This window comes from Phyllostomus discolor, chromosome 14, assembly GCF_004126475.2.
Source record: "Phyllostomus discolor isolate MPI-MPIP mPhyDis1 chromosome 14, mPhyDis1.pri.v3, whole genome shotgun sequence".
In the NCBI taxonomy this organism is placed as follows: domain Eukaryota; kingdom Metazoa; phylum Chordata; class Mammalia; order Chiroptera; family Phyllostomidae; genus Phyllostomus; species Phyllostomus discolor.
In genome coordinates this window covers 25,436,831-25,464,764 of record NC_040916.2, presented here as the reverse complement: position 1 = coordinate 25,464,764, position 27,934 = coordinate 25,436,831, and the positions used below count along the sequence as shown (strand labels likewise).

The 27,934-nt window shown below is 66.5% G+C and overlaps 1 protein-coding gene across 1 annotated transcript; it reads right to left on the bottom strand.

The window, feature by feature from the left end:
* Nucleotides 1-26,711, bottom strand: FAM78B (family with sequence similarity 78 member B). Its single transcript, XM_028530803.2, has 2 exons — nt 26,319-26,711; nt 1-1,464 (listed from the first exon to the last, which is right to left on the bottom strand). Exons 1-2 carry the CDS (start codon nt 26,579-26,581, stop codon nt 942-944), a joined length of 786 nt encoding a protein of 261 aa, XP_028386604.1. The 5' UTR covers nt 26,582-26,711; the 3' UTR covers nt 1-941.
* Between the last annotated feature and the right edge of the window lie 1,223 nt (nt 26,712-27,934).

Here is a 27,934-nt window from a genome sequence, read left to right as displayed (position 1 = left end):
AACAAGTGAAAATGCTATTCTTATTTGCTGAAGCCCTACATGGATTCATGGCTTGTACACGTTACCCTTTCGGACGGTTAGGACTGGGGAAGGGAACAGAATAGGCAGCTGTAAACAGAATCACGATTCGGGTTCCACTAAAAACGTGGCGGAGGCCCCACACAGCCCAGCGACTGCGGGGCGCAGGGGCGGTCTATCCACGCGCTGTGATTAAGGACGCTCCAAGTCATCGCTTTTCGGAAAGAGGTAGGTAGGCGGAGCGGCCGGGAGACGTCCCCACCGGTTAGCTCGCGTCAGCACCGCGGACAGCTCCCAGGGCTGGCGCGGAGCCCGCGTCACTGTGCCTGCCGCGTTCTGGGAGATCCTTTCCTTCCAGTGAGTATATTGATGATCTGATAATCAACTAATAAGTGCACAATAATTAATGGGTAGTCACAACCTGGCCTCCCTCTCCCCACCACCGGAGGCGGGCCGCCCGCTCTGCCCCGCAGCCTCCCGCGGGACAGAGGCTCCGTCTGGCTCCCGCACGCCTGGCGTGGAAGTTTCCGCTCCCGCGTCTGACCGGGGGGCGGGGCGGCAGCCCTTGCCACAGGCACTGTTTGATGTCGCCTCCACCCCCTGCATCTCACAGGAGAGAAACGGTCAGTGGTTCTAATAAAAGAATCATCCCGCTCAGCTCCAAAACATGGCGACTTGCAGGGTGGTCCCCGCGAGTCCGCCAAATCAGGGATCTCTTTATTCCTAAGAGGGAGGGGCATCTCCTAGGGATCACGGTTCCACCACCCCAGGGGCAGCCCCGCCCTCGGCGAGCAGCCGCAAAGGCTGGCCAACCAGGAGGTCTGCTTTGGCTCAGAAAACTCAGCCTGGCTCCCGCCGTCCCCGGCAGCCTCGCCGCACCTCTCCACGGTGTGCGCGCCACACGCAGTCTGGCCGGGCGGCTGCTACTTAGGGGGGATCACGACCAGCGGCGGCCCCCGCTTGGGCCTCCACATGAGGACCTGGGCATCGTTGGCGTTGGGTTTCACGAGTGCGTTGGGGGGGATGGGCTCCATCCGGCTCAGGATCCGGGGCTGCTCCTGCTGAGTCCTGCCCACCAGCCGGGCCCGCTGCCCCAGGAGCTGGACAGGGTCCACCTCGATGTCCACCCTCATCCTCCACTTAATGGTCTGCAGGATGATCTTCTCCTTGGTGGTCGTGTTCATGGCCACCAGCCAGGTGGTGAAACTCTGGTCCCTCTTGATCCTGGTGAGCAGCGGCACGTTGCTGTCACTCACCGGCACGGCCCAGGTCACACTCGGGTAGAAGTTGTCATTCATGCTGACGGAGAACCTGGAGGTCTTGCTGGTGGGGCCGACCAGGGTCACGGTCTCCGTGGTGTTCCCGTACCAAGGGTAGCTCACGCCGTCCGAGTCGCTGATGGCTTTCACTCTCCCTTCCCTCAAGTCCGGCAGCTCCCAGCTCGACCTGGCGAAGCGGAAGAGAGAGGCGCGAGAAAAGAACATGCTGAATGAATCTTTCAAGAGCTGGAGAGCTGCCCGCCCCTTCCTAACACGGACAACTCGGGCGGAATGGGAAGTTCAGAGGGGAATTCGGGTCAAAAAGTTCTGTGCTGTGGTGTTTCAGGATTCAAGAGGAGCAAAGCAAAACAAAAATAAATTAAAAAGCAATACCCAAACAAGTTCAATAAAACCGTAGCTGGTCCGGCTGGAAGCAGAAAATGCAGATGGGCCTTTGGGAGACCCACAAGAAGGCATCGACTCCTCGGGGTGGGGAGTCACAGTGCGGCGTTTAGACGCGACCCGTTGCAACACCCCCTTTCCGGGGAAGTCTGAGTGTGAGTGAGGTTTGTTTGCTGGGAAGAGACCGCCAAAGGTTGATGTGCGTGGAAGAAGCCATCAGGTTTTAGGAGGGCAGATGGGGGCAGAGTTCAAGGTTATACTGACCCCTAGGAAATCACGTAGTAGAATTTCTACTCAGCAAAGAAGGTGGTTTAGACCAGTCACTGGCCAACCCAACACTTAGAGAATACGGGCACGGAAACTGTAACACAAGGAGGTCGTGGTCACCTTCTAGGACCACCCCGACTGACCGGGAACCTGTGCTGCGGGCTGGCGGGCCCAGCCCCTCCCTCCGGGCCTCCCACCGCCTTCACGTCCGGTCAGGGAGGGAGTCTAATCGCTTAGTTCAGCAAACTGGCCACCTGGGCATTTCGCTACTCCTCTCGGCTGCCCCTGACCCTGTACAGAAGGAGGGAGGAGGACATGTGCCAACTCTTAGCACGTGTCTCTGTCCCCTGCCATAGACTCACCACTACCACCACTCCCATCACCACCATCACCACCATCACCACCATCATCATCACCACCATCATCATCACCACCACCACCATCACCACCACCACCACTCCCATCATCACCACCATCATCATCACCACCACTCCCATCACCACCATCACCACCATCATCATCACCACCATCACCACCACCACCATCATCATCACTGTCACCATCACCATCACCACCTCCACTATCACCACCACCACCACCATCATCACCACCACCACCACTCCCATCACCACCACCATCACCACCACCACCATCATCACCACCATCATCACTGTCACCACCATCACCACCATCATCACCACCACTCCCATCATCACCATCACCATCATCACCACCACCACCACCACCATCACCACCATCATCACTGTCACCATCACCATCATCACCACCATCATCACTGTCACCATCACCATCATCACCACCATCATCATCACCATCACCACCATCACCACCATCATCACCACCACTCCCATCATCACCATCACCATCATCACCACCATCACCACCACCATCATCACTTGGTCTATTCAAACCACTGCGTGAAGTACTTCATGTTTTCTCAGGTGACACTCAAAATGTACTGCAAGACAAGTGGATTTCTATTTCTATTTTACACGTGAGAGGATGGAGGCCGTTCACATCACGGACAGGCCAAACCAAACTCGCCGTGGGCACTGTGAAGCCGGCCCTTCCTCCCATTTCTGCTGCAGGGGTGGCGGGCCCTAACCGGCCTCCGGGCTGGACGTGAGGGTCATCGTCGGCTCTTCCCGGGCCCTGCCCTGGACGCTGCCCCATCTGCAGCTTCCCCACATCTCATCAATCCTGCCCCGTATGCGATGCACCCACCGCCGGCCTCCCCACCCCCCACGCCACGCTGTGTCTCCCCCTACCCTTTGCTCACGCCCTGCCCCCTGCTGCACTGCCCTTCCCCTTCCTGGAGGGAAGCTTCACTCCTCCTCCGAGAACTGCTGCGTGTCTCCGCCTCCAGGAAGCCCTCTCCTCTGTGCACCTGTGGGCGTGTCCAGGTCTCTGCAGGCCCCGGACGACCACGGCTTGTCCTGCACCTGCCGTCCCCATCGGACTACCGGTGCCTTCTGGCCCGGGACTGTGACTTATCTTTGAGTCATCGGCGTCTCGCACTTTACCGGCCCATGGTAGCTACTCATAAATCCCCATCAGAGGAACGAGTTCGTGTTTGATGTGAATCGTTGTCACGCCTGTGCACCCCCGGCGTGGCACAGCTCGTGTGTCTCGAGTGCTTTACCGGTCCCCACTCACCTCAAACGCTAACGTCCACATTCATTAGGGTCTATTATTAGAACAGCATCCCAGCACTGAAAGTTACGTCTGCTTAGGGGAGGCGGCCACGCCACGCATAAAAGTGAGGGACTTGTCACAAGGGGCTGGGTCAGAGTTGAAGGAGGCTGTGAGGGGAAGTGCGTGGTACGGGGCGTGGCACAGAGCCAGTGACAGACTCGCAGCAAAGAGTGGGGAGGGGGAGGGGCAGGAAGAGAAGGAAGCCGAAAGCCTCCAGCCTTCCCCCCGCAGGCCCCCCACCCCCACTGGCCCCCGACAACAACGTTCGCACCAGGAAAAGCAGCTCCTCCCGCGTGCAGCGGGGCGAGGAACAGCTGGGGGCCTCCCTCCATCCCCCAGCTTTCACAAGAGCCCGCCGAGGCCAGGTGCGCGCAGGTGCCGGGGAAACCGCGACTCGCCGGGCTTGTGTCGGCTGTCATCTCACCCCTCCTGCCCCCACCGCCCCCTCTCCTCGCTGGGGCCAACCCAGGGTCTGCGCTCTGGACAGTCGGCACTGACCCCGCGCCCAAGGCTAATGGACTCGCTGATGGAGCTAATAATGAAAACATCGATTACTGCAACCTTGCAGCTTCCTGCTTCGCGTTTTCCAGAGGCAAGTCTCAGACAAGCTCGTGCGAAGCATTTCATTTGAGGAAGTGGTCCCTGGGCGAGGTCCAGGCGCCACCTGGGCTGGCTGTGCCCTCCTGGGCACAGCCACCTCTCTGAAGGTCCCCACTCGACCCCCCGGAAGTCCTGTGGTCCCCAAGGGGACGGGGTGACAGCAGGAGTGTGGGGGCTGATGGAGCATGGGGTGGGAATCTCGGGGACCACACGGGGAGGGGGACCACACAGGGAGGGTGGCCCATGGAGCTCCCAGGGGAGGCAGGAGCTGCTGCCTGGCCCCACACCCCAAAGGGCCTGGGACACACACTTGGTGTCCTCTGGCTGTGCCCTCGAGGGGTCTGGGGGCCAGGAGGACCGCTGCCCCCCCTTCCAGAGCACACTCTGGGCATCTGGGGTCTCTGTGTCTTCGCCTGAATGTCCTCAAACTTGCCTCCAGGGCCCTCGCAGGCCCCTTCCTGGCCTGTCTTCCTCAGGGCGGTCCCCCCTCCTGGGCACGCACCTGGGCCACGGGGTGGCCATGGCAGCCACGTGAGTGCCCTGGGAAGGCAGGGAAGAGGAGGCCCCCTTCTTGCTTTGTCTCCACGGCTCGCCCCAATCCCCCTCAGCATCTGGAAAGTTCGGTTGGAGGAGCTCCAGGGCTGAGAAGGGCCACGTGCCCACGTGCCAGCCAGGCTCCTGCTCCGCGTCATCCTGCCATGGCGAACGTAGCAACCCACACCTTTCCGTCCCCCCAGACTCCTCCAGGAAGGGGCTGAGAGTAAGAGCCCGGGGTGGGAGGTCAAGAGAGGGGAGCAGATGGAGAAAAGCCCCCCTCTGGGGGGCAGGTGGGGGCAGGGCTCAGGGCTTAGGGCTTGGGGGACAGGGCTGTGCTGGGAGCTGGGGGGCAGGAGGGTCGTGACGCCCAGGGGCCCTTGTCACCTGGCGAGCCTCGAAGCTGCGGCCTCTGGGCGGCCCATCCGCCCACGCAGAGGCCAACCCCAGCCCTGGCGCTGGCCGGGCCCGGTTCTCAGAGGGTTCGAGCCACGATTGCAGAGTAAGTTTTAAAGTTAGGTCTCCCTCCTTCTGCTCTGTGTATGCCAGACTCCGGGAGCCCGTGGCCGCCGGCCCCTGCCGCCTCTCCACCCCCTTCCTCTCCGACCGCATCCTCCTCTTCCTGGCGGCGGCCGGCTGCTGTTTCCCACAGTGAAAGGGGCCGTTTCCAGGGCCTTTAAAGGGCCCGCCCGTCTCTTTGGACGAGGCCTCTCTAGCGTTGGGGACACTTCCTCCGTACGGACCCACCCTTCATGGTTCAAGCTCGGGTCCCCTCGAACCCCCGTCTGGACGGATTGTCACAGGCCCCCGCCAGCTTGCTCCCACGGGCGGCCCTGAGGTCCTGGGTGGGTGACGTCTGAGGGTGATCTACCTCCAGCTCCACTTCCGAGCCTCTTGGGGCCACGTGCCACCCCCCAAAGGGAGCTGCCGGCCGGGGAGCCTCCGACATGGCCCTCACACAGGCCTGTGGGCCACGGCGTGGACCGGGCCGTGTCCCTGCTGGCCGGCCAGCGGGGCCCCTGTGCCTGGCACGGCCGGCGGGAGCTCACGGCCTCTCCCAGGTCCCGATGCCAGCATTTGTCTCTTCTCTGCCTGTACGGCCCCCGCCGGCCCCCTGGGCACCTGTCCTCTCCCCTGGCCGCCGAGATGGTCTGGCCGGACCCACAAGCCACACGCGTGGTCTGCGAGTGCGTCAGCCGGATCATGCACGGCCTCTCCAGAACCCCACGCCGGCCTGTGTGCGCAGACCCCACCGCGGCGTGCGGCTGGGTCCCCTGCAGCGTCCTGTGCATCTCCAGGGCCCTGACCATCCCATCCTGGAACGAGACAAGCCCCTTCCCACCTCTGGTGCGTCGCCGCAGGGGGCACCGGGGTCCACGGTTCTGCCTGTCCCTGTCCGGCACGGCACGCCCACGGGCTCACCGGCCCACACAGAACCTGCAGGCGTCACTCTCGTTCACCACGCCCCTGCTGCTTCTCCCAGGCTGAACCTAATGCACCCAAAGGCGACGATGGATGTGCACGTGGGTGCACCGGGGCCCTCGCCCCGCCAAGCACTTCTGTCTTCTCTCCAAGGTGCCCCCGGCTCCCATCCAAGGACGCAGGGGAGGGAGGCTGAAGGGTGAGGAAGGTCTGGGCCCACGGTGCTCAGCGGAGGGCGGGCTGAGGCCAGCCAGGCGCGCTCCGGCGCCACAACTGGGCGTGGTCAGAGCTCCGTGCCTGCGGGGCTTCCCGCTGTGTGACAGCCTGCCGTTCTCACGCTGCGGTCCAGGGCAGCTGCCAACCCGGGGCCACTCAGCATGTGTCCTGGGGGCAGCGTGCCCGCCTGCGGGGGCGGAGGTGCACAGGCGGGGAACGCAGGGGATGCCAACGGGGGCGACCCGACCGGACACGCAGCTGGGCAGAGACCCCGCCGACACATCTGGTCGGGGCGGGCGCCCCCTGGCGGCGGCACGGGTGCGGACCTCACACACCTGCCCGCGCTCACTCGGAGAGCGTGGCCAGTGTCTCAACGACCGCCGCCCCCCTTTCGTGAAGGAAGGAACTGGGCGCAGGGAAGGAGTGATGCCGGGGCGGGGGGTGATGGGTGGGGGAGGCTCAGGCGGCCGCTCCACCGGGGCCCGGGCGTCTCCCCACGCAGCGGCCTCCGCAGCCGACGGAAGCCCTGGGCGCTCCGCGCTCCCAGCCCCAGGCCAGGCACGTCCGTGTCGCCGTCCGTGGGAAGGGGTCGCCTGGGCCTGGACATACAGACACGGCCGCTCGGGCTGAGAGGAGTCCAGTCTCCGCGTCCTGGCTGGTGAGGGGCAAGGGCGGCAGTCAGGCCCCGGGGAGACTCGAGCTCTCGCCCCTGGACTGGGCGCCTCCCCCATGACTGTGCTGCGCTTTCCACTGTAAAGTTTCGTTATCTCTGTGCACCCTCCACACACACTGTGAACTGATTCATTCCTTTAACACATAGTGTTCGAAGTCCTTGGGGCGACAGGGGACGGAGACACACAGCCGGCTGTGGTGGGACCCCTGGGTGCGGGGTAATGACTTGGGTGCGGGGGCGAGAGGAGCAGTGGCAGGCAGGCTGGGGCCGGGGCCGGGGCGGCAGAGGGCACTCACTCCTGAGCTGTTTATTCCTGGGATGGCGTTAGTGGCCACGGGGCTGCTCCCACTTCCCTCCGGAGAGCCCTGGCGCCCGCCGCGCCCGGGAGGGCGGCTCAGAAGTCGGCCCCCGTGGGAAGTCTGGGCTGCGGCTGCCCTGAGCCGGCTCCGGGCCGGCTGTCGGTCCTCTGCATCAAACACCCAGGGACTGGCCGCTGCCCTGGACAGGCCACCTCTCTTCTGATGATTGTGGTGTCCAGCTGGGCGCCTGTGGGGAGCCACCTTGCAGCGAAGCCTCTGGAACCTCCTGCTCTTCAGATGTCTGATTGGAGTCGGCAGCTTTAGGGCTCCCGGCTGTGCGGGCCACCGGGGCTGCGTGGTTCCAGGAGGAGCGCCCAGGGTGGGCTGCGTGGCCCGCTTGCTGCCCTGCGTCCCGAGTCCCCTCACTCCCTTCCCACGGGCGGGGGGGGGGGCGGTGCTTCCTCTCTCCCTCGGACCCTGCCGAAGCACAGGGCTCGGGGTCGGGAGCTCCGGGTCCACACTCCGGCCTGTCACTCGGCTGTCGGAGCAGCGAGGTGGACACACGGCCCCCGGTGGGCCGCTGTGCCGCTTCTGTGAGCCGAGAGAGGAACCTCAGGTCTCAGGCCCACCACAGTGTCCAGGCTTCCCCGAGAGACGCCCGGGGACGGCCCCGCCGTTTCCACCCGGTGACCGCCTGTGGAGGGTGGCCTCTCCGTCCCCGCCGCCTGGCTTTCGGACGGCTGCGGGGCTGTGCCCCACTGGCTCCCTCAGTGACCCTCACAGGCACCCAGTGAGGCCGGAGCCGGCGCCGTCCCCGCTTTAAGCTGGGGGTAACTGGGGACCTGAGCGCAGGCCGGCTGGCTCCCGAGCCGAGTCCTGGCGAACACGGGTGAGGAGAGGGGGCAGCGTGGCTGGGCCCCGGGGGCGGCGGGGGCCGGAAGGAAGCGGGAGGTGCTTCAGCCTCACCTGGACGCGAAGTCGGGCCAGGAGCTAGGGCGGCCGGGGGGACCTTGGCCGCTGCCCTGGGCTGTGAGGCTGGGGGATGAGGGGGCGGGGGGCGTGTCAGCCTCATCCTTTGTGCCTCCCGCCCCTCCCGTTGCCGTGGAGATGCCCATGTGGTGCCCAAACGACCGGGAACAGAGCCCGGCCCAACTCCGGCTTAGCCCCAGGATTCGCAAACACCCCTCTCCCGAACGCCCCTTTGCTCAACCCTCCTGTCCCCTCGGGAAGAAGACAGGAGCCCCCCACTTTGTCACACCGGGACGACAACACTCAGGGAGGCCCAGTGAGTCTTCCCAAGGCCCAGCAGTCAGTGATTGACGGGGCGGGGACACACCCCGTTGGTCCCGCCCACTCTTCCCGCCCTTGGGAGGTGGGACGGCCGGAGAAGGCAGGACCGTGTGGTTCCCAGGCGGAGCTAGCCGGTCTCAGAGACAGACAGGGTGGAGCCTCCTGCACCCAGAGTCTGTTTTTCTCAAGAATTTTCCAGAACTTGGCTCTCTGGGGGAAAGATCTGTCCAAACTGCCAGTAACAGGCTTGGTAAACACGAGCCAGAGACAATTAGCTAATGAGCCTCCACCGATGCTAATGATCTCCGCCGAGGGAGGCGAGCGCAGGGTAGGGGACACAAACCTTAGGACGAGTGTCCCTCTGATGGGGGGGGCCCAGGCCTGCGCCGCCCCCAACCCACCCAGCAGGGGAGCCTGGCCTGTGTGCAAATCCACCTGGTGTTCTGGACCCTCTTCCCATGAGGGACTCGTGCGGGGGGACCCCTGCAGGTGGCCGGTGCTCGAGCCCCCTCCACCTCCTGCTGCCCGAGCCGGTCCCGACGGCCTCCTCTGCCCGGGCCCTTCGGTGGGACGTGAGTCCCCGTCCTCTGCCTCCGGGGTGTCCCGCGTCCTTCAGCCTGTCCTCGTCACCCAGAGGCAGACAGGGGTCCTCCGTTACTCTGTGCCCCCCCCTCGGCGACACCCCGGCCTTGCCCACCCGGAAACCCAGTCCTGACCCTGGGACTCCCCGGGCATGGGCTCCCCGAAGGGAGTTTGGGGTTCGTAGTGTAGCTTTTTGTCCAACCAGCCCCAAGCGAGTTGCTGAGATGCGGCGCCATCGAAACATTTGGTGTGTCACGGTGACAGGAAAAGAGGCTTCCAGAAATGCCACCCAGACCCATGTCTCGGTGAATGGGGAAGAAGTGACATGAACTCCCCGGCAGTGCCCGGTTCCCAGACAGGAAGCCAGGCCGCGGGGAGGCCGGACTCGCCGCCAAGCGGCCAGTTCGGGAGGACACCGGGGCCTCTCTGAGCCCCAGCGCCACGCGCTCTCACGCCCCCCGCCCCCCCACCCCGGGCAGCTGCGGGGGCAGAGACATGATAACATGCACGGAAGGGCGGCCGCTCCCCGAGGGAGCCCCGCGGAGGGAGAAGCGAGTTTGGCACAGGAAGCTGTTCCGTAGCGTGCAAACAAGCACCCACTCGGTTGTCCACTTTGCAAGTTTGCTTCACACCCAGCTCCAGTGTCTCACAGCGGGGCACGTCGGGCGGTGAGAAGCGACCCGGACGGGCGCTGGGCCGACAGGTGGCAGGAAGACACCGCCTCCGGTCCTCTTGTGACTGGTGGTCATGAACCGAGGGGGGACGCGCCCAGGACCAGGGACCCCCGCCGTCAAGGTGGGCATTCCAATCACCGCGCTGCCCGCTAACTCTCGCCGAGAAAAACGGGGCCGGATGGGGCATCTGTCGCCTTCGATGGCCTCTTCTCCCGGGCCACTGCCCTCCCCGGCCGGGCCCACCGACCCTGAGCTCACAGACGCCCGCCCTGTGGCCACGGGGGCGCGCCTTCTCCTCAGAATGCCGCCTCCTTGAGGGACGGACGGCGCCACGAGATCGAACCGGCACCAGATTTACGGAGGACGACCTCACGGAGACCGGCGTCCAGGCCACTCTCTGCGGGACAGACAGGCCCTGGTCAGCAGAGACTCCTCTGGGCCCGCGGACAGCAGGCAGGGAGGGGCCGGCGGGGCCCGGGGAACGCGATCTGTGTTTGCTCTTTGAAGAAAGCAACAGAAAGAGCAGGCGTGGGTCAGGCACTGGGGGCGAGGCTGCATCCCGGTCGGCCGGCGTGCTACGAGGACGGGGCTGCTTCTGGAGAACACGTGTGTGTGTGTGTGCGCGCATGCATGCGTGTGCTTGTGTGTGTCAAGCCCACGCTCCACAGAGCCTGGGGTCCGGGAAGCGGGAGGAGGGAAGCACTGACTGTGACCCCGAGCAGAGGCCACGGGAGGGAGGCAGTGCCCCGGGGGGTGCCCCCGCCCGCGGCCACCAGGAGGCCAGAGGCAGAGGAGATGCAGGGACACAGGGGGTGCGGCCAAAGCCAAGCAGTGAGTGGGGAGCTGGGGACGGAAGAGGCAGGAGGCCACCGTGCGCCCCGGAGGAAGGAGGTGTCTTCTGGTCCCGGCCGGGGTCCACCCCCAAACCACACGCCCCTGGGGAGCCTGTGTCATGGGAGAGGTCTGGGCCAGGAGACACACAGGGCCCATGGGATCGTGGCGGCCGCAGGCCGGGGACAGCAGCGTGGTCCCCGTTGGGGGCAGGAAGCCTCCCAGCCCACAGTCCGGCTAGGGCGGCTTTCAGGTCGCCGTCAGCGTGAACAGAGACAGCCGTCTAAGCAGCAAAACCACAGGTTCTCAGCGTAAAGTGACATCTGGTCCCAACATATTGTCTGTCTCCGAGGAACCCTGGGAGCGCCTGGGGGCTCTGGTGCGTGGGAAAACACCGGGGTGGCTCTCTGGCGCCCCTGGGGGGGGCCTCCGAGCCCCCAGGGATGGGCCGAGCCTGGCAGAGAGCCCTGCACGCCGCCTCTCCCTGGGGAGACCGACGGAAAGAAGCTGGCCCCACGGTGGCCCCCGTTCCTGGTCCCACCCCAAATCAGTCACATGACCTAGGGTGACTCGGCCACTGTATGTCTCAGTTTCCTCGCCTGAGTTGGGAGTAAGCACAAGAGTGTCCCCACGGTCCTGTCCTGCAGGAGGTGGGGACCTGCCCCCACAGCCTGCCCGAGCCCCTCGCCGGGGGGCCTTCCTCCTGGAACCCCTGCTGTGGCAGGCCTGCCTGCCGCCCCTGCCCCCCACCCCCTGGCCTGCACCCCAGGAGGTCGGCCGCCTGCCAGGGAGCCCAGGCTGGAGTCGGACCCAGAGGAGACGAAGGGCGGTCCTCCAAAGGGGCGTGGCCTCGGCCCTGGCCCTGACCCTGACCCTGCCGCACAGCCCAGCCTTCCCTGCTCCCTCTGCACGGCCGGCCCCACTAGAGACTCTGCCTGTGGTCCCCGTGTGGCCTGTGGTGGAGCCCCAGGGCCTGACGGGAGCCCAGCGGCAGCTATGATAGTGTCGGCGGGGGGGTCTCAGGACGGGCTGAGCCCAGCACCCCTCTGCCTGTAAGACTGGGAATCAGGAAGCAGTCTGTGTGGCCTGGCCGGGCGGCTCAGTTGGCTGGAATGTCATCCCGCAGTTCAGAAGCCTGGGGGTTCCATCCCTGGTCAGGGCGTGTACCTAGATTTCGGGTGCAGTCCCCAGTTGGGGCGTGTACAGGAGGCAATCGGTCAATGCTTCTCTCTCTCCAAAATCAATAAACATCCTCAGGTGAGGATTAAAAGAAAGGTGTCGGCGTGGGCACGGACGGGCACATCCAGTCAAGCTGGGGGTGGCCGCCCATTCAGGCACATGTGGAGGGGGGACAGGGCCACCTGCAGGGTCCCCGCTGAGCAAACCCGCCCAGCCACAGGAGCCGGGAGGAGCAGGGGTCAGTGTGACCGCTCCCCGCTTCTTGCACCCGTGAGAGCAAGAGACACGCCGAGACACGGATGTGGGGGGGAGAGAGAGTGAGTTCGCAGACCCACGCTCGACGCTCCGGCGCGGGGGAAGCTGGCAGCGGGAGGGTCTGGGAACGGGCCGGTCCTCTTTGTGAATGGTCTCGGCAGCGTGGGTGTCACGGAGCAGAGCCGACAGATGGCGGTGCGTGTGCAGGAAGTGGAGGAGACAGACTGAACTCCAGGATCCCAGGCGCCCTCCAGCTGCCTGTGGGGGAGGGAGGCCCGGGAACCGGGCCCGGCTCCCCTGGGGGGGGGGGAGGGGCTGGCTGTCCCCTGGGGCGGCGCGGGAAGAGCCAGGGCAGGGACAGGGGCAGAGAGAGGCCCCCATTCATTTCCAGCTGCACTGGCTCTTGACGGACAGCGAGTGGGTGGCTGTTTATCTCCCAAACCCGGGCCACGTTCCTCAGTAACAAGGCACACCCCGATTTTTCTCAGGGCGTGTCTTCGGCTGCAGATGGGCGGGGGGCTCGGGAAAGGCACAGAGCCCAAGGAGGAGGGCAGCCTGCCGGAGGAAGCCCCGTCTCCCACCCCGTGCCCGGCCCAGCCGTCCGCACCGGTCCGTGCACCTGGCCACAAAAGAGGCAGCCCTCTTGTGCAGCCTCCTGCCACAAAAGGGAGGAGTTTGGGGTCTCTGAAAAAGCCGGTGGTGGGGTGGGCTTTGGGGGGACTCGGTGCCACCCGCTCTACTGGGCTGTCACTGTAAAGGCGCATTTCAGCCCCAGGTCCCTTGAACCCCAAAGTTCATCCAAGAAGACAGCGGTGGGGGCCCCGAGGCTGGGCTGAGTCCTTCCCGCCAGCGTGCGGGACAGCTGTCGAAGCGCCACCTGGACGGCCCTGGGGCCAGGGAGCCCAGCCGCCGCCTGACACCGCAGACTTGGGGGGTCGGGGCTGGGGGGGGGGTCGGGTCTCCAGGCTCAGACGCTGGCCCTTCCCACTGGGCGGCTCCCGCCCGGCTCACTCTCCCGGCTCAGAGGCACCCCTAAGCACAGGCCGAGACCCGGTTTCACGTTTGGGAGGTTCTCCCTCCCGCCTCACAGTAGCCCTGCCCACCTCGGCTGAGCTCACCTGGCATCCTGCGGGTTGGAGCCAGGTGCGCCCCGCATACCACCTGGGCCCACAAGGAGAACAAAGGCTCCTCGGTGGGCCCGCGTGGCACGGGACACGCACCGTTCTGGGCTGTGGGAGGGGCGGCCAGAGGGATGAGTCAGTGTGTCCCCAGTCCCCGCACCCCCCCCCCGCCATGGCTGACCTTGGAGAGGCCCCAGAGCCTCCTCTGAGCTCGGGTCAGCACAAGGTCCGGCCTCGGGTCTGTCAGCGATCGGAGACCGGCACACGTCGGACACAGCCTGCCCGCCCCGAGCGGAGCCGGTCTCTGCACGTGTCCCCAGGGAGGTCCCGCCCCTTTCTCCGGGTGACCGCACAGTGAGCTGGTGCTCAAAGCCAGGACCCGGAGGCCCAGAGGGCGGCGACCTGGGCAGGGCGGAGGGGGAGGAGACACTCCTCGGTGTGTCCGCACTCCGGCCTTGGACGGCTCCCGAGCCTCGGTCCCCTCGTCCGCAAGAGGGACGGGACCCCTCCGCCTTCCCGGCGCAGCTGCTGTGAGCAGCAGAAGACAGTGACGAGCAGAAGCACACTGCGAGCTTCCATTATTACCGAGAGGAAGGGTGGCTCTTAACACGGCCTGGCGGGTCCAAGTCTTCCCCGGGGACGGCTTCGGGCCTGCCGGTCAACAGCCTGCTGCCTGCCTCTGGCTGGCCTTGTGACCCCGAGGGCCGACTTCCACCTTCTGCGCTCAGGGTGCCACGGCGTCCGTCCGGGACCACGGGGCATGTGCGCATTCCGGCTCCTGAGTCACCCTTCCCACCCCTGGGTGGGGATGACCCATCACTGCGCCAGGGCAGCTCGCTCCGCCGGTGCCCAGACCCAGCGCCCGGGAGGCCCGTCCCTAGGTGAGGTGGACCGAGGGCGGGGAAGCAGCCACGGGGCGTCTCTGTGAACCCCTCCGAGAAGGGGAACAGCCCCAGGTGTGACCTGGAAGAGCCTGACTTTCTTTAGGTCCCCGGCCTTCCTCAGTGCTGGGTGTACGACTTTGTGACAACCACCTCCTGTCTCTCTTCGCAGGTCCCGCCCGGGGCCACCAGGTTCACCCAGGAAGCCAGCAGGGTTCCCAGGAATTCTGGGCTCGTACCCTGATTCCAGGCTTCTCGCCCTGGGGCTGGCTCTCGGCCGCCCGGGCTCAGCAGAGGCCCGGCCTAGGAGACGGTCCGAGGAGAACTGGCCCCGGAGCAGGGGCCGGGGAGGGACACAGGGAAGGGAGGTGTGCTCCCCACCGGACAGGCAGGGCCACCGGGAGGGGGCGAGGGTGGCCGGGACGTCCCCGGGTCACCGACCGTGCCGGCGGCCAGCTGCCGTCTCTCGCTGGGGTGCTGCGGTTTCGGAGATGACGAGCGGGGCGGCGGCCAGGGCCACGATGCCCAGATGGGACTCGGGGACATCTTCTCGCGGTGGCCGCCAGCTGAGGCCAGACCTTCTCTGGGAACAGGGTCGCCGACCCCGAAGGACGCCTTCGGGAGCCGGCACGATCTGCCTGGAGGCGGCCGGGCGGGAAGGCCACGCAGGGTGCCCTCTGCACGCCCGTGGGGTCCCCTCCCCTGGGCGGCCCCCTGGTGTCCGGCTCGACGCCCAGCCTGCAGGTGCTGGACGAGCACCAGCTGGCCGGCGTACAAACGGCGTTGACAGACCCGGGACAGGGTTCCCTTCACAGAACGAAAGCGTCCCAGCCTCTCTCCTGGCTCGTACCAGGGACGCAGTAAATATTTGTCCGTTTCAGTTATCTTCTCGGCCTTTATTTGTTTATATACTCAGCAAGAGGGGGAGGGAGGGAAACACCAAATGCCTGCCTCTCGTATGTGCCCCGACTGGGGACCGAACCCACAACCCAGGCACGTGCCCTGACCGGGAATGGAACCGGGGACCTTTCGGTCTACAGGACGATGCCCAACCCACGGAGCCACACCAGCCAGAGCGCTTCACTGATTCTTTTAAGAACTTAACCTGAACACGGAGTGCCCGCCCTGCACCAGGCACCGCTCTGAGCCCTTCGTAACGTCCACCCTGCGCCCCTCCCTAACGGCCTCACGGAGGACGCACTATGAACACCTGCGGGGTGGGAGCTGTCGGGGTCATGGGGCTGGCGGGGGTGGAGGCAGCTCCGACCCTGCGGAGAGAGGATGCGGAGTCCGCACGTTTTCACATGATGCTGCTTTCGGTCCAGCAGGAGGGAAGGGCGGTGAGTGACCGCTGCCTGGTGGCCCTGAAGCCCAGGCCCGCCCCCGGGGGACGCTTCCTGTTCGAGAGTCACCTTCAGCAACCCGGGCAGTGACGATGCCTCCCCGGCCACGCGGGAACCGCAGATGCAGGCAACAGGTAGGAGGCCGGGGGTCCAGACAGCAGTGGACATGAAGAACTCAGATCTTTGCTTATATATATATATGTTTAAAGAGAGTGTCTTCTGGACTGACGGACACATCCCGAAATGCCTCGTACACCTGCAGTTTGGCAGGACGTCAGCGGGGGTCTTGTGCTCAGAAGTCACGCCACGCGCGGTCCTGGCCGCCTCGGAGGGGGGCTTCCCACCCTCCGGTGGGAGGGGCGCCCAGAAACACAGACGCAGAGTCCTTCGGACCCGGGGTTCGGCGCTGGCTGTCGCGCTGGGGGTCTGGGCAGGTCACATGCTCTTCCCGGGGCCCCGGTCTCTGCAGTGAGACGGGGAGTGTGCAAGCACGGCTGAGCTTTACACAGTTGGTGCAAAACACCGAGCGTCTCACAGCGTCACGCGCTGTCAGGCGGTGCATCAACGGTGGAGGTGTGGGTTGGGGGGCGCGGCGCAGCTGGGGTTTCTGATGGGCCCTACGAGGACAGAGTGGGGGACAGCCCGCCCCGCCACCTGGAGCCGGTGCAGGGACCCTGCCTCCCCCAGGACAGTGCCCACCGGCGGGGTCACTCCAGGGCAGGGCCAGTGCTCTCTGAGGCTTGGCTCATAAAAAACAGATTCACTGAACCGAACTGTTATCTAAAAACACAGACTTGTTTTAAAATCAACTTTACCGCTTGAAGATCCCAGCTGGTCTGCCACTTGGCGGAAGGTGTGGCGGTGTGACCACCCCACCCCTCAAACCCAACCGGGGCAGAGCCAACGGCATGGGCCGCACCCTGCCCCCCACCGCCCCTCCAGCTCCCCCCTGCCCCCCCCCCCCCTAGAGCAAGCAGACGTGGCTGCGAGGCCCCGCCCCTCTGCGGCAATGCGTCAAGTCCACAGAAAATAAAAGCAAAACAGAGAGAAACCAACCCCAACTGGAGGCCACGGCAGAAGCGGAGTCTCCAGGCTGCCAGGCTGCCCCTCCCAGATGTCCCCATCTGCTCGGCTCCGCGCCTCCCAGCGGGGCCTGCCGTCCGGGGCGGCCCCGGCCCCTCACAATCCGTCATTGCTGACACCCCATTTCCACTGGGGCTCTGTCGCCGTCTGTGGGCGGGGTCCAGGGGCCGGAGTTCAGCTCCAGCACCTGAGCTGGGGTGTGGGGGACAGGGAAAAGGAATCTGGGTGTTGGGGACCCAGAGTGAATCCCCGTTCGTCCACGCATCCCCTCCCTCGGGCCGGCACGCCCGCTGGTTTCCCGCCATCTGTGGTGGGCGTCTCCGGGGAGACCCCGTCCTCACCCGGGAGCCACCTCAGCCGGCAGGCCCTGGGGACCGGCTGCTCTCGGCCCCCGGCCCCTGTGCGGACATCCCGGGGGTGCTGGGGGCCGGCCCAGTGCAGGCGGCCACCTCGGCCCGCACACTCAGACCCTCAACGAACAGAGCGTGGACAGGGATGACAGAAACAGGAGGAGGTGACACCTGCTTACTGCCTTACGGGGAGCCGCTCCCTCCCACCAGGCCCAGCGTGGCAGGCGTGGCCGGCGGTGGGGGTCACTGGCTGTGGTGTCAGGGGCCGGGGTCACAGCCCTGTCCCAGCTCTCACCAGCGGTGCCACTGCCCTGCCCTGGGCTTCAGTGCCCGGCAGGGTAACGGGGGCGGTTGGGCTGGAGGACGTCACACACCACCCGAAACCCCACGAGTCAAGGGCGGGCGATGCTGCTGAGCCCCCGTGTGTTTTCCGGCTGTCTCTGTCATCCAGACGCTGGGGACTGGCGGCCCGTAGCATGTCACCTTCGAGGGAGTGGGAAGGACAGAGCGTGCTGGTTGGGCGCTCGGATGGCCCTATGACCCTGGTCCCACGGAGACCGTGTCCTGACCGGCTCAGTGGGCCCGCTGAGAGGCCAGGAGGTGGCTCTTTCCAATTCAACCAAAAGTGTCTGTTTCCAAGGGTCCCCAGCAGGGACAAGAGCAAGCAGGCAGGTGACATCCCGACCTCTCCCTATTTGTTCATCTGTTCCTTCATTCGCTCTGTCACTCATTCGTCCGGCCTTCCGCAGGCAGGCCGACCTCCGGAAGGGCCGCTGGGAGCCCGGCCCTGTCCCTGGCCAGCTGGGAAGTGCCGGGTGAGAGGCCCCATCTCCTCAGGCCTCAGTTTCCTTGTCGGCATGAGGGGGACAGCGATGGCACAGATTTCAGGGACAGTGTCTGTGAGGCATTCAGCAGAGATAAATGCTCAAACCAGTGCTTGTGGGACTGTCCCTGAGTGAGTCACCCATGGCCTCGTGGGGGACAGAGAGACAATGACCAGCACCTGCCCGTCCCTTGAAGTGGACATCTGTCCCAGCAGAAGACGGGCTCCCAGCTCCGAGGGCCGGGACAGTGTCCCCAACAGGCATTTGGGTTCCGTGTCTGGGTGCCTCGCTCTTCTCCTTCCTGAAAATGCAACAGTGGTTCATGGACGGGCGTTTGAGACAGATTCTCTGGTCAGTGAGTCACTCAAAAAATCTGGTCCTGAGTCCCCCAGCTCGGGGTAGAGGCTGGGACTGTGGAGCGCTGGCTCAGCGTGGTGGCTCCGGGAGGAGGGGGAGGAGGAACGGGACGGCGACACCCTCCGCTCAGGACGAGCACATATGAGTCCCCTGCGAGCCTCGCCCTTCCCCCAGGTCTCGGGTCCTGACCCCGCACGCCCCCAGGCTCGGACAGAGCCCAGCACCTCCTCGGCCCGTCTCTGGCGGCCCCCACTCGGCCGAGGCCTGTCCCCGCCGCCACGCCTGCCCGGGAGCCTGCTCCCCGCGGCCTGCCCCCACCTCGGGGTGCCCGACAGCGTGCTGCCGGGGGAGGCAGTGGATCGCCCCCGTGAGTCAGACCCCTGACAGCTCGGAGCGCCGGCCCGGCACAGGCTCTCGAGCCAGCGCGGAAAGGTCAGGCCCCGGAAGAGGGAGCTGGCCGGGCTGCTGCGCAGGCTGTCACGGCTCGCCGCCAGGCTGCCCCCACGCGGCACCAGGTCCCGGTTGCTCTGCTTTAGCTGCCAGCCTGAGATTCCTCTTCGCTTTCGTTGGCCGCGTTGGGACGTTCCTATCCACCCGCTCCGGTCTTCGGAGGCCGCGGGGGTGCCCCCAAAGTGCCCAGGTGCCCCCCCAGCCAGACGTGCCCGAGGCACACGGCTCCTGCCCCGGGTGGCTGACCGTGCGCTTGGACCGGAGGACACTGGGGCCAGAGGTGGGGCACCCGCCAGAGTGACCTTGAGCACGTGGGAGGGGAGAAACGGTTGCCTTAATGCGGTTTCCTGGTCACAGTGAGGCTGATCACGTGGGGCCCCCCCCCGCATAGAGAGGGAGAATCACGAACACGTGCGCATCACTAACATCGCATCGGGAAGAACACACTTAGAAGAGTCTCAGACACAAATCCCTCACGGCGCTGGTCCCCCCTTCCTGAGCGTGGCTCTGCCCCGCCCCCGTCCACCCCCCACCCCGCCCTCACTGCGCCCAGACCCACAGCCGGGCAGCTTCGGGGCGGGACAGGGAGCCACCCCTGAAGATTGGAGACGGCCCTGGCTGGGACACCTTTCTCCCTCCCCATCTGGCTCTGAGTGGGCTGAGGGTCAGGGACCCGCCGTGGAGTCGGGGTGCCCCTGTGCCCGGGGAAGCCGCAGGGCCACCCCACGCCCTCCCTGTCCCCTCCGGTCACAAGAGCCGTGCCCCAGAAGGATCGGAGCAGCACTCCACAGTGTGCAGCGCCCGCAACCCCAGTCCTGTCACCGCTCCGGCCTCCGAAGGGGACAGGACAGATCTCACCGGCCACGTGCCGGCAGGCAGACGAGACCCGAATTGTCAAGGGAACTGCCAAGGTCACGGAGCTGGCACTTGGACTCGAGTCCCTGAGCCGGGAGCCAGCCAGCAGCTGCCTCTCCCCGGGGCACAGAACCTGGGGGGACAGGGTCCCGAGGGTTAGGGAACTTGGAACATGAATGGCTGAATGAGATCCCAGAGCTGCGGCTGACGGGAGGGCGGGGCGTCCTCCCCGGGGGTGGGCCTCCCCTCCGGAGCTCCCGCCCACACAGAAACTGCCTGGAGAGCTGGAGGGACGAACAGACTCCCCGGTCAGCGCCCGAGAGGCCCGGGTGACTGTCTGCTGGGCCCAGAGGCCCCCGGGGGGTCCCTGAGCTGAGGAGGGCCCCTCATCCCCGCTAGGAACCGTCCTTCCGTGGCGGTGCCCATGAGGCCACTCGGGGAAAGCACCCAGCACTCTGACCTTTAACGTCATTTGTCCTGGTGGGGCCCCCTGAGGCACATGGTCCCCACAACTGCGGGCTCACACTGCTCTTTACTGACCCATCACAGCACCCACGCCTCGCCGGGGTGGAGGGCGAGCACGGAGGACACACCCCCGGCTCTGCCCCGGCCCCTGGCTGGTCCCCACGCTGCCCCGTGGCTGTGAACTTCAGGTTCTCTCGCGTCTCATCACAGCCACTTCCCGGGGGTCTGCTCCGTGTTCACACAGCAGAAAACAGGGCCCCTCTGTCACCGGTGACAGCTGTCCTCACCAGTGGACCTCGGGGCTGGGTGAGACAAAACCACTGTGTCACTCCTTGGGTCCTGTGGCCGAGCCTGGCGTCCCCTCTGGCAGTGCCGAGGAGGAAGCCCGGCCGGTTGTTGGTGGCAGCCGGGACCCCGAGGTTCCTGGTCCTGAGGAGGAGGGGACGCTAGCTCACCTGTCCGCGTCCCAACTGGGCCACGCGGGGCAGTGCGTGTACAGGACAGGCAGGACACGGGGCCACACAGGCATCCCAGCTCAGCTACCCACTAGACGTGTGGCCTGAGGCCAGTGCTCTGATCCCCCCAAGCCTCAGTTTCCCCATCGGTAAACATGGGCAGAGGGACAGCTCACAGGTGGCAGGGAGGGCCAGCCAAGCTGGAGCGCTGGGCACCCAAGGGGCAGGGGCACGGGGCCCCGCCCCCCAAAGCAGGCCCCGTCTCCTCGCTCAGGCGCCGGCCTCCTCCCTGACCCGGAACACGCAGCACCTGCAGACCCAGCTCTGCACGGCTCTGGCCTCGCTGCCCTCGGGCAAGGTCACGGGCACGCGGCAGCCCACGCTGCCCCGCCCCTGCTTCTGCGGCCCACCCAGTGCCGGGCGGCGGGTCTCAGCACCCCAGGCTCCCCGAGCCCATGTCGTTTTTAACTCCCCGTAGATTTCTCCCCCGAAACCCCCTTCCCGTCACTCGTGCCCCCTCCCAGCCCCCCTGACTGGGAGCCGTGCCTCATCCCCTGGGCGCTCGGTGCTCCGGGTAAGACCTGCTAATCTCCGCCACGCCGCCGGCCCAGACGGGGCTGATTAGGGGCACGGGGTCAGGCCAGAGCCCTGCCAAGGGCACTCGGGACCTGCCTCAGGCGGGGAGCAGGTGCTGTGTCTGCGTCTGAGGCTCCAGACCCGGGGTCCCCAGCATTTCTGTGGAGGGAGCAAGCTCTGGCCACTCCATGATCAGGAGCCCCCAGAGGGGGACGCAGTGGGAGTGGGTGCGGGGAGCGGGGCGCAGTGCTCCCTGGACGACGGGCCGAGCTGGGCCTCCAGGACAAAATGCCTGTGGGAGGTGCCTCGGTGACCCGTGCGGGACAGGCTCAGAGCCACCCTCGGACCGACAGCTGGGGACAAAGGAAGGTCCGCTTTGGGGGCACCCAGGACAGAGCCCCCAGAGCTAGAACCTCATGTCTACAAGCCCCGGGGGTCCGGGTGGGCCCCGAGTCAGTGGCGCAGGGGGAACAGGCCTAGGACAAGCTTTCTGTGTCACACCTCCTTGGGGACGTGAGAGCGAGGCCTCGGGGTTTGCTCGACGCCCCTGCCGGTGCACAGCCAGCAGACCTCGGGGACGGGACACGGGACAGGCTGTGCCGAGGGGGGGGGACTGGCGGGGCCACGAGGCGCATCGAGTGACGCCCGGAGTGTCCCTCGCTGGAGAGCTCTGAGGGGTTGGCCTTGCGCTCCCTGCCGGCAAAAGCTGAGGTCGGAGAGGGACTCAATTCGGGGGGGGGGGGGGCGGGGGGAGGGAACGCTGCTTACAGTTGGAGGACCCGCTCACCGACCCGTTCACCAGGCGTCTCTGGAACCCGAGCTGCGGGCCCTGCACCACGACCCCTGGAGGACAGAGCGGAGGGCCTGCCTTCTAGGACTCAAGGCGGCTGCGAGTCCAAGAGCAGCTCGAGTGTGGCTTACAGCAACACGTCAGTGAACGGCTTGTTAGCACAGGGACCGGGCCGGTCAGGGGTGGCCTGTCCGCGGAGCTCGCGGCTGAGGCCAGAGGAGGCAGGGACGCACGGCGCTGTGCAGAGAGAGCAACTCGGACAGCGGCCAGTCCCGGGCCGGGGAGAGGCCGGTTCCGCGGGAGGAAGGCTGGCCGGGTGCGGAACAGAAGTTCCAAGAGCGGGAGACGTCTCCAGAGTTTGTCCAACGGCACCGAAGTCAGGCAAGGGTTTGAGCAAAAATGTGGTAGCGTTTCTATTTTTAAAGCACCGCTCCGGCTGCCTAAAGCATCTGGAGGTGGCAAGTTTGGTTAGAAACCTCTGTCGGAGCCGGTGACGGTGAGGGTGACGTGTCCTGAGATGGAAGGGGTGGCCGGCCGCAGGGAGTGGTGGCCGCGGAGGACGGGACTGCAGGGCTTGCGGACGGATCGGAGGGGCGGGGAATTGCAGGCTGACACCGGAATGGGTTTGGGGCGGGCGCTGCAGTGGAGGTCAAGTTCAGGTTCAGAGAGCGAAGGCTGGGGACCGCCCAGACGGGCGGGGGAAATGTGGGGCAGACACACAACACACACGCCCCCCGAGCCGGCTGCCCGGAGTGGCCAGGCTTTCCCAGGGAGGGCAGAACGGCCCAGCGTCCTGACGGTGGGCTCAGCTTTCAGGGAAGACGGGGACAGAGCGTTGGAGCCACGAGGAGGGGATCGGGGATCCAGGACGGACGGAGCCGCCGCTGCGTTGCTGTTGCCAAAGGTGAGCGTCCCTCCTGGGCTTGGCAGCGTGGACACAGCCGAGAGGCTGAGCCGGAGCCGTCCCGGGACCGGGGAAACCGGCTCGGTCAGACCGCCGGCTACAGGGGGGCTGGGCTGGGAGAGTCAGGCCCTCAGTGAGGACGGCTGGGCAGGACGGAGGACGGGCAGGAGCTGCAGGGGGCGCGCGAGCCGGGCCCTCCTGCCCCTGGAGCGTGGCCCAGGCCAACGAGCCCCGAACCAACTGGGAGCTGAAGCGGCTTCGGGGCCGTCAGCGCTGGGCTGACCAGACGGAGAGCTCCCGCTCAGCCCTGGGCGACGAGGCCCCGTGCGACGAGGCCCGTGGCTGGCGCAGGGGAGGGCCTGCAGCCACGGCCGGCTCCCCTGGACCTCGGCTTCACCTCCTCCACCCTTGACACGTGACCCCGTGTCTGGTGCCAGCCCCGCTCGGAGCACCTCCTGGGAGCGTGTGGGGCTGTGGCTTCCAAAGCTCCCTTGTGAAGGGCACGCGTCCCACTGAAAGCCCCTGCCTGCCCGGGGTCTGAAGGAGGCACGGGGACCCTCTCGATTCTGCACCTGTGCAGACCACACCGTCCAGGCCTCCCAGCACAGCCCGGCCACCTCGTGCACCCCATCTCCACTGTCCCCACCCCCCAGAAGTTCCCACCCCAGCGGTCCCCCACCTCCACGCATCCGCTGCTCCCCTCAGACCCAGCCCTCTCCTGGCCCAGCCGAACCCCGTCTGCGCCTCAGCCCAGCGCCAGCCCCCGCGCCTCTAGAAAACCCTGCCCGGTCCCCAGCCTCCCTCCAGCATCCTCCCCTGCCCGCTCCCCCCAGTTTGGGAGCCTGGCTTTCTCTCCAGGGCCCCCACCCCCACTCCGAGGATCAGGGAAGCTGCCCGCTATTCCGGCCTTCTCTCTGCCGGGCTCTGTACGCCAGAGGCCCTGGGCGAATGCGCGTTTACTTGGCGGGGGACTGAGAACAGCGGCGAGGGCCTTCCTCCCGAGAGACAAGGCCTGCAGGGACATCAGCGGGGCACCTGCGGCAGCGGTCCACCGGCCGGTCCTCACCGCCCTGGCCTCTACAGGGTCACCGAGGGAAGCTCCAACCATCGGCCATTGCAGAGGCCTGCCCTTCTTGGGAATGTTCAAAATGTAAGCCACAGAAGTTCACGTTTTCTCATAAGCGCGCATTGGAGTTTTAGTGCCACTGTGGGCCGTGGATTTCCTGGGCACCGTCCCACTGAAGCTGCCGAAAAGGCAGCTTTCTCACCGGGCCACTCTCATGCTTCTCGTGATACACACGCTGATGCACGCGGTGAAAGCTCGGGGTGCGGCGTTTCTCCCACTCGGGGGGCTGGTGGAAGGGGGCATGCTAACGACAGGCTGCGGCGACGTTCCCGTCCCAGGAATTCCCATGGAAAAGTGGACACTGGCCAAGCTTGCGGGGCATCAGCATGTGGCGGAAATGGGTTCCATCAACTCCGAGCTCCAGAGTGGCCTCAGACACAGCACCAAGGCTGCAGCCACAGACAGAGGGGCAGGATCTGGACACGGACCCACAACAGGGCACTTTACGGCCCCTGGGGGACCACACCTGCCCCCCTGCATCAACAACTTAAGACGCTGAAAGGAGCAGTTGAAAGGCAAAAGTTTCCACCAATCCCAGAGGTGAGAACTCTGCAGGGAGGGGCCGGGAACCGGGCCCTCAGGGCCTCCTAGGGACACTGACCCCGCCCCCAAAAGGCGGTCCCAGGAGGCCACGCCCTCCCACACACTCTGGGAAGTTCCACTCCCGGTCTGTTCCTTTCTCACCTCTGCTCCTCGCGAGGTCACGTGGATCTTTTCTGATGGAAACAATTCTCCGTGTATTTGCTTTGGATTGCTTACTTGCAAGGGAGTAAGGCAGCCTACACTACTCTACTGGAGCCCCAGGCTACAACCACTGTCCCCAACCCGCCCCCCCCCCCCATCAAGGTCACACTGCCATCAGGGCCACCAGGCCAGGGAGACCAAAGGAAGGCACCCGTGCCCCGTCTGGCCCTCCGTCTGACTTGGCTGGAAATAACAGGTTTCAAGAAAAACCCCAAACCAGCTCTAAGACACACATGTGTCCCCTGTAATCATTCCGGCGAGGGCGTGTCCGTTCGTAAGTGACGTGATTCACCCAAAATAATGTCCCCCGCGTCTCACGTGCAGCTGCTCTCCGGAGCAGCAGGAACACAGAGTGTGGAGACCCAGCGGATGGGAGACCCTCACACCCCCTCAGCGGGAGGGGGCTCTTCCCTGCACGGGGCCTTCTGCTTGAAAGGCACAGACTGCTCCGGGAGGACAAAGCGACCTGCCAACATCCCTTTTAGCGCCTACCAGGAGCGCCGGCTCCCGGGTTCCCGGGGTGCACTAAAAGCCCGCAGCCTGCCGCAGCTGCTAGGTGGTGTGACCCACATCCTCGCGCCCTGGACTGGCCCCCAGAGCTCTAGACTTTTAGGTTAATGAAGGAAAGGAGGCTGGCTTCCCAGAAAAGGGCTTCCCTAGAGACTCCAGGCTAATTAGGGTGCCCTGGACCCCCACCGGAGCCGCAGGCGGAACGCAGGCCCCAACCCTTCCAAACGCTGGAGTTGCCATCTGCTCGGAGTCTACTTCCGAAAGGAGGCCGGCGGGGAAATACGAACATTTAGTAAATAAGAGAGTCCTGGGCGCTGCCGCCCAAGCCCCAGCGTGCGGTGCAGCGCCCGGCAGGCTGTCGGCCCCTGGCGGCGGAGGAGCGGCTCCAGGCTGGGTCTCCACCGCGGCCACAGCGCCGGGTGCGCACCGGGCGGCGCTGCTGAAAGGAGTTGGGGATTCGGCTGTGGGCTCCCGGGTGCCCCTCCCAGAGCCGCAATTAGGAAAGTTCTGGAGTAAGTAAAGACCCCCGGAGCGGGAGACGCACGGCGCGCGGCGTCAGCCCGAGCCCCTCACACAGGCCGCCAGCCCTGCCCAGCCGGACCGGCCGGTGCCTCCGCTCCCACCGCCCAGAACTGGTCCAAAGGGCGCCCAGCCAGACGGGCGGCTCTGCCGAGTCTGCGGTTCCGGATGGAGACGCCTCCAGGCTTCCTGGCCTTGGGGACCGGGGTTTGAACTCAGCGGTCGGAGGACCGTGGTATAAACAACACCCAGTCCCGCTCTCTCTCGGACGCCGGGACCTGCTTTGCCAAGCTCGCTCGGGTTTCTCCAAAGGACGCACGGCACAGCCCCCGCGCCCCCGCACTCCGTTCCACCTCTCTCTCCACAGGTTCCCCAAACTCTTCCCGGAAAGCCCCCCAAAGCACAGACGACGCCCTGAAACTCCCGGGGCCCTGGCCCACCGCCCCCACCTGAGTCTCTGGAACCCTCCTCGTTGCGTTCTCTCCGCCCCGCACCATCTCCTCGCGTTCGCGGGGAGTCAGACGCAAACCAGAGACAAGGCTTCGCGAGGAGCCTCCCTACACCCGCCCTGTCACTGAAACAAAAGCGCAGGGAGGAGGGAGGTGGAAGAGGAGGCGGGAGGAAGGTTTAGAGAGGATGGGGGAGCGGAGAGGAGCCGCTGGGGAGGAGGTCGGGGTGGGAGCGGCGAAGGGGCTGGAGGGAGACCCGCTCCGGCTCCGGCCCCGGCCCCGCGCGGCCGGTTGCTTACATGCCCAGGTCGCTGTAGGTGTTGAAGAACTCCATCTGGTTGCACGCCTGGATCCAGCCCACCACCCAGGTCTCGTGGCGGGGAATGGGGGGCATGACCACGCGGGCCGAGGCTTTGAAGTAGGGGGTCTTGTAGCGCAGGACGATGGGTGAGGTCTCCTCGATGCGCGTGGGGCACTGGTCGATGGTGGCGCACACATCGTACACCACGATGTTCTCGCGCCGGATCCGCGCCTTGCAGGTGATGCTCTGGATGCAGCCCATCCTGCCGCCCGGCCGGCGCGGCGCGGGGCGCGGGGCCGCGCGGGCAGCCGGGGGCGCCCGTCACGCCGGCATGGCGACGCGCCGCCCGCGCCCGGGGCGGCTCAGCTGGCACCTAGGAGCCGGGCGCCGCCGCCGCCGCCGGGCATCCTCCGAGGAAGCCCCCTCCTCCCGCGGCCGCGCGGGGTCCGGGCTGCCGGCCCCCGCCCCCGCCACGCCCGTCCCTCTCTCCCGCAGGGTGCGCGGAGCGTGCGCTCCTAGCAGGGGGTGGGCGCCCCCGCCGGCTCCAGCGCCCGCGCGGAGGGCAGGGAGGGGAGCGGCGCTGCGAGGAGGGGCGCCCACCGCGGGCCGGAGCCCCCCGCCCCTCGCCGGAGAGGCGGCGGCGGCCGCATGGAGCCGGGTCCGTCTGCCGCCGCCGCTGCCGCTGCATGAACCTCTGCACCGCGGCCGCCCCCCGCGAGCAGCGCACCCAGCGGCGCTGCCGGCGGCGGGCGGAGGCGGCGGCGGCGGCGGACTCGGCTCCCGGGCCCCGCCCAAAGCGGCCGCGCCGGCACCCCCGCAGCGCTGGGGGCGCCCGGGGGCGGTGGCCGGAGCCGAGTGCCGGTGGGCCCGGCAGCCAGGACGCGATCGCAGAGGAAGCTGGCCGCGAGCCAGAAGGTTTGTCCCTCTCCGGTTGCCGTCCGCGAGGGGGGGGGTGCTTAAAGGGCCGCGGGCGCGGGTGGGGCCCGAACGTGGACCGGGAGGGCGGGGAGGGGCTGCGGTGGGTGGTGCCCGGGTGGGGAGGGGGCGAGGGGACCCGATCAGACCTGGGCTGGGGTGGGTGTGGGGGGCGGGGACCTGGCCGGGCGGGGCTGGTGGGATCCGGCCGGGGTGGGGTTCGGGGGGAGTAGTGGGGCCCGGCCCTGGGGAGTGGGAGCGGTTGTGAGGACTAGGCCGGGCCGTGGGGACGGTGGGGGGTCCGAGTGGGGCGCGGCGCAGTCTGGAGTCGGGGCGGGGGCCGCAAGTGGACGCTGCTGGGGGCGGCGCGGGGCGAGGGAGCCGCTGTGCCTGCTGCGATGTCGCCTTGCGCTGGAGCTCCCCCCCCCCCCCGCCCGGTGCCCCACCTGCGCGACCCTGAGGTCGGGGCGCCGGTGGAGGTCCGAAGGGCCGTGGGCAGAGTCTTCCCTGGGTTTGCTCTGGAAGTTTTCTCGCCACCTGGGCCCGGAGGGGGGGCACCCAGCACCCGGGCACCACAGCGCCCGCAGCTCTGGCTGAGCCCGGGGCTCAGCCTCTGCTCAGCGACTGCCCTCACCCCATCGTTGTCTTCTCGGAAAACGCTCTTTCCGCAAAACGGCGGTGACCTTGCTCGAGGCGCCT

Bases quoted from the DNA above. Each gene is read 5' to 3' on its own strand.
- FAM78B (XM_028530803.2), bottom strand. From the start codon at position 26,581: ATGGGCTGCATCCAGAGCATCACCTGCAAGGCGCGGATCCGGCGCGAG. The intron at 1,465-26,318 runs GTAAGCAACCGG...CCGCTTCGCCAG, and splicing joins ACCTACAGCGACCTGGGCAT to GTCGAGCTGGGAGCTGCCGG.